Source organism: Grampus griseus (assembly GCF_964374135.1).
Source record: "Grampus griseus genome assembly, chromosome: 11".
Classification (NCBI taxonomy): domain Eukaryota; kingdom Metazoa; phylum Chordata; class Mammalia; order Artiodactyla; family Delphinidae; genus Grampus; species Grampus griseus.
In genome coordinates this window covers 95807411-95813222 of record NC_139005.1, presented here as the reverse complement: position 1 = coordinate 95813222, position 5812 = coordinate 95807411, and the positions used below count along the sequence as shown (strand labels likewise).

General features: G+C 60.5%; 1 protein-coding gene across 1 annotated transcript; it reads left to right on the top strand.

Annotated features, from left to right (window-relative positions):
• Nucleotides 1–2635: 2635 nt before the first annotated feature.
• On the top strand, nucleotides 2636–4520 carry TNFRSF13C (TNF receptor superfamily member 13C; the record flags this gene model as incomplete). The annotated part of the gene is made up of 3 exons (XM_082666967.1): nucleotides 2636–2771; nucleotides 3124–3360; nucleotides 3912–4520. 3 exons carry the CDS (start codon nucleotides 2636–2638, stop codon nucleotides 4091–4093), a joined length of 555 nt encoding a protein of 184 aa, XP_082523093.1. The 3' UTR covers nucleotides 4094–4520.
• Nucleotides 4521–5812: the final 1292 nt, after the last annotated feature.

The window sequence follows — 5812 nt, the reverse complement described above, 5'->3', positions numbered from 1 at the left end:
GCTTGAACCACGTTGATTTTTAGAAAGTTTAACTCTTCTCTCTTGCTCACATCTCATAGTTAAAAAGTGACGTAGAAGACAAATTTTAAAAATTAATTGACTTAAGAGCTATGTGAGAAAAAAAAAAGAGAATACATTGAGGAATAACTTTTTACTACATTGGTCTGATGGTGAAATTTCTCTTCTTAACAACTCCTAAGTCGTCCAGAGATTCGAGGCCTCCCGCTTCCCTGTTTAAGAGGCGCAAGTGAAAAGGTTTGTTCTGAGCCAGGTGCCCGCACGCTCCATCAACACGTGTCCTGTTGTCTGCTCCGTCCTCAGCGCCTGGCTGTTCAGGCACATGGGAGGCACCCAGGAAACCTTTGTGTCAAACCTTTGAGTGTCTCCGCTTCTCCCTCAAGATGGCCTGCGCCAGGGTCCACGACCAGCAGCGCCACAACCCTCCCCCAGAGTCAGAGCAGCCACGGTGAGATGAGACAGAGGCCAGGGCAGCCCCTGCAGTGATGGCTCAAGTAAATGATCCCAGACCTGGCTCCACCCTCACCCAGGAGTAGCTTCCCCCTCCAGGCTCCCGACACCCAGCCCCCTCCACTGGGGTTAAAAGAGATGCCTGATGCAAGTCAGGGCCCTGGGGTAACAGGTAATAACAGCTTCCGTAGCGATGGCGATGGGGCGGGGCTTGGGGCGCAGTCTTCCAGCCTCGCCGCCGCCCCTCTGCCCCATAGGAGGGCCTTCCCTGCCCTGACTCCTCTCCAGCTCTGGGCTCCCCACCCCCTCACCACACACCCACTCTCACACCCACACCCACCACCCCAGACCCACTTCTCCTTTGCAGTTGCCCCACCGCCCACACCTTCCTGCCACGGAGTTGCTGGCCCGTAGGTAGGGGACGGAGAGGCAGTGGGCCAGGGCTCCCCAAGGCCGGCCAACTCAAGGTTCTGTGTGAGTCCTAGGGTCCCCGGAGCCAGAAACCTGGGGGCTGGCCTTGCTCCCCTCACTCCATGGCATCCCTCTTTCCTCCTAAACAGCTGCTGGCTCGTCCCCTGGCCCTAGGCTATGGTGCCAGCTCTGCTTACTTTGTCCAGTCTCCGACTCCACAGCAGCCGGGGAGAGGGTCCCTTCTAAGGCACAGCTCAGAGAATCTCTCCCCCACTCAGACACCTCCTGGGGCCCCTCACTGCCCCAGGCCTGCGGCTTGAGGCCTGGCCCTGCCCATCTGCAGCCTCCCCCTGAGGCAGTGGCCATGCCTGTTCCCAGAGCAAGCTTCCCCTTGCCCTTCTCTGTGCTTCTGCCCTTGCCCATCCCCTCTCTCTGCCTTGAAGGTTTCCCTCCCCCTTGAACGGCTAAAGATCTACTCCTACCCCTAAGCCCCCTCCCTGCCCCCGGGACAGTTACTCTTTCCTCTGTGCACCTCCAGCCCTGACTGCTTAGGGGTCTGGTATGGCCCACCATGAGGCTCTAAGTCCATGCTCCATGCTGAGGCTCTCTGCCAGCCCCTGCCCCCAGGGAGGGGGCAGCATATGTCCAGGAAGGTCGAGGGGGCTTGTGTGTCTGTCTGAGACTCAGTCTGAGAGACACAGGTGAGAGACAGGTGGGTCTGCCCCAAACACCAGGGAGTAGAGACAGACAGGAGGGGCCTCGGTGAGACACAGAGGCGAGAAAGCCTGGACACACACAGCGCTGAGAAAAAGGAGTCGGGTGGGTGAGCTGCCTCCTGCCTACTGGGCCTTGGTCTGTTCGTCTGTCTGTTCATCTGTGGATCTGAGTGTCCCTCCTGCTTAGGATCTGGAGACCGAGCTGTCCCTGAACCTACCCCGTCTGTGCCCTCTACTCCAGCCAGTGGTTCCTCGCTAACCATAGTCAGGCAAATCTGACTATGACACGCCTTGCTTAAAGCCCTTCATGGCTCCCCAGTGCCTTTCCAGCCGGAGTCCCAGCTTCTCTCAGTCAAGGGCCTCTGGTCCCAGTACTCCCTGGCCTTCGTATTTAGGCCCTTGCTCACACTGGGCGCTCCCCTAGACCTCACTCCACTAGCAAACACCTTCTCATCATCTCCACAAAGCTTTCCTGTCCCCTCCGTGGTGATCATCTTCATTGATGCCGCTGCCGTGAGGCATTGTCTCCCCCATCACCACCTCCAGGGTGGGAGTCGTCTGGGGCCTGGTACAGTATGGCCACTCAGGATGTGTTTGATGAACTGAGCAGCTCTGCCTGAGAAGGACAGGAGGGCTCCCCGGAGGAGGCAGGTTGGGGGGAGATGCCTGGTGAGCATGGTCTAGGACTCTGGACCGGCCTTGGGAAGCAGGACAGAGGAGGCCACCCAGAGGTCTGTGTCCCGATTAAGGGGCCCATCCTCTGCTCCCCAAGAGCAGGCCCTGGTTTGAGCCCCAGCCTCATCTCAGTGCCCAGCAGAGGGCCCGCCCAGTGGTTGTCTGGAGGTGATGGTTGAATGGAGAAACCACAGATAGAAGGTCTGGGGTGCCGGGGCCCTGGCTAAGAGTGGCCCCACCTGGTCCCACCCCAGCAGGCAGGAGGGCGGGGTGGGTGGTGGCCCCGCCCGGTTTCCTCCCCATGGGGCAGCAGAGGCCAGACTCAGCCCCAGCGGGGTAGGCAGACAGGCATGGGCTTCGGCAGCATGAGGCGAGGGGCGAGGGGCCTGAGGGGCAGAGACATGCCGGCCACCCCGCAGTGCCTGCAGGCCCAGTGCTTCGACCCGCTGGTTCGCAGATGCGTGGCCTGCAGTCTCCTCCGGACGACAGAGCCTAGACCGGGTAAGAGTTGAGCCGCGCTGACGGACGGCACGCAGGGCGGCCCTGAAAGGGGAGGGAGGGTTCTGCCGGGAGGACCCCGCCCTACCAGAGTCGCAGGCATGACCCCCACCTGTCCCAGGACGTCGGGGGCATCGCGTTAACGGGCGAGGAGGGGGGCCTGTGGGCTGGGGCCTGGATGGCGACCAGCCATCGCCGCGTGGCCCTCACGGCCCCCTCTCTCCCCCTCCCCCTGCCCTGCCCCGTCCGGCTGTCCCTCCCCTCCGCGGCCCAGCCTCGCCTCCCTCCGACCCTCCCCCTCCCCGCTCGCCTCTCCCCTCTGCCCCGTGCTCTGCCTGCCCGTCCCCTCCAGCAGGTGGCCCGAGCAGTCTGGCGCCCGGGACGGCGCTGCAGCCGCAGGAGTCGGTGGGCCCGGGGGCCACGGCCGAGGCCGCGCTGCCGCTCCCGGCGCTGCTCTTCGGCGCCCCCGCGCTGCTGGGCCTGGCGCTGGCCCTGGTCCTGCTGGGCCTGGTGAGCTGGAGGCGCCGACGGCGGCAGCCCGGCGCGGCGGCCGCCCCAGAGGCCCTGGAGGCCCCGGACAGAGACCAGGATGGTAAGTTCCGTGTCTAGGGGAACCGAGAGGGCTGGGGGCCGTCGGAGGGGAGACATGGCCCTTGAGGGGCAGGGGCAGGGGCAGGGTAAAGGCGTGGGGGAGGTCTGAAGCAGAGGCAGGGCTTTAGGGGGTGATGCAGACAGAGGGGACGAAGAGTGCGCTCTGAGGGTCGCAGGCTGAGCAGGGAGAAATAATCCTGTCCCAGACCCTGGTCCAGGCGAGGGACACAGCTCTGGCGTCCCAGACTTGTGTGAGGAAGAGACACAAGGCTGGGGAGCCCGGTCGAGGGAGGGGGTCTGTCCTGCCCTCTCTCTGGACAGCCAGACTGGTTCCCACCCCTCCTCGCCCTCTCCCATTTTGCCAGCGCTCTCAGCACTTCCTGTCCTGAGGGCCGATCATGTGCCACCCTCCCCAGTCCCGCCAGTGGGGCTTCATCAACTGACTTCTCTTTCATAAGTCAGAGGGCTGTTCCTCCAGGGAAGCTTCTGGAACAGGGATGGGGGAAGGCTGTGACCCAATCCTGACCCTGCATTCCCCTGCCACCTCCCCAGAGCCCCTGGACGGTGACAACGTCCTCTCCCTGGGAACCCTGGATGCCACAGCTCCCATCTGGCTTCCGCCCAGTGAAGACCCAGCTACCACCCCACCTGCCCACAGCGTACCTGTGCCAGCCACAGAGCTGGGTTCCACTGAGCTGGTGACCACTAAGACGGCCGGCCCGGAGCAACCATAGCGACGGAGGGGGCAGGAGGTGGTCCCTGCCCTCCCTGCGGGCCATCAGCCAGGGGCTTAGAGATTGAATTCGGTTCTTCACCCCAGTTCTCACCCATCCCTTTTCTGGGAACCATGCTGCTCCCCGGCTAACCCTGCAGAACCACAGGCACCGCAGACCACAGGGTTCAGACTGCATGGCATCATATGGCATGTTAGCATTTGGCTTAAAATCATACCATCTATGGCAGCCCTCAAAGGTCGTGGCTGAGCTCTGTGCTTTCGAGTGGTTGGGGTACTCTGACTAGGAGGTTTTTTTAAGCATGGGGAAGCCACCAGAAACCAGAATGAATCTAGGAAAATTATCGAGTGGGAGGATGCTTAATTTGTAGCTGGGTGTTGTATTTTTTTAATACTTGCTCTCAGAGCTGTCCTGCTTTTAAACTGATACAAATGGAAGCAATGGGTAACCAACTGACCTGTTTTCTTTGGGATTTAGTACAAGATGATTTTAAGAAATAGCCTGAATTGTGCTGATTCTTTGGTATCTGTATCCTAGGGTTACCCCTGAGCTTGGCCCAATCTGCTAGGACCTATGATGCCATTTTCACCCTGGTGGCAGCTTGCAGAGCCCCAGGCTGTAGCCCTCCCTTCCCTTGGGAGGAAGCCCTCTCTTCCCTTGGGAGGAAGTCTACAGCCTCTGGAGCTGGACTGCAGATTCACACTGAAGGCACACTGACAGGCATCTCCATCAGAGACCACCTGGAATCCCAGCTGCCTCCAGGGCACACTGGGCTGTACACAGGGCAGGGCCCAGGACTTGCAAGAGGCTCCTTGTTAGGAGGCCAGGGCAGGCCTCTGGCCTTGAACCAGCTGGACCTGATGTTCCTTGAGTGTCCTTCTCTTTGTGGCCTGTCCTCCCCAAGTGCTTGGGTCACTTGGCCACTCTGTGCCAGCCCCCTATGGTCACCCACCATCCCAGTGGAACTGTTCCTCTGACAGTGGTGCCCCTTGCTCTGGGGCCTGGAGCTGAGACCATCTCTTCCAGTTCTGGACCATCCTGTGCACTCAGTCAGCCACTGACTTTCCTGCCGACCCTCCTACACAGGGACACAGGGTTAGAACCTCCTGACCTGGACTCCACCCTGGACAGTGTCCTTGGAATTTGTCACAGCTTAGCACCCTGGGAAGGCATGATGGACTGGGAATCAGCAGATGGGATTCTGAGTACCATTTTGCCCCACTTGTAGGTTCTTGACCATGTTCCTTTTTTTTTTTTCCTTTGCCATGCTGCGCAGCTTATGAGATCTTAGTTCCCTGACCAGGGATTGAACCCAGGCCTTCGGCAGTGAGAGCTAGGAGTCCTAACCACTGGACCGCCAGGGAATTCCCATCTTGACCGTGTTCTGTTCCATGCATCAGTTGCTTTCTGCCCATCAAAGCTGCCCAGCAGACACCTGCCTTTCCTGCCCACCCCTTTCCCGGCTCAGAAGATAGTCAGCGGCCAGCAGTAGTTGGAGCCCCAGAACCTGGACTACTACATCTAAGCCTCTTCCTCTCCCTCCCAAACCCATCTCAGATGCCCCTTCCCCACCCCCAGGCCACCAGGTGGCTGAGGTGAGGTCAGTGTGCGGGCACAGGCAGGAGGGTGGGGAGCAGGCCCAGAACGGGCCCAGCTTTCCACTTCCCTCCATCTCAGGGTTGGGGGGTGTCTGAGCTGTTCTCGGCCATCCGTCTCATG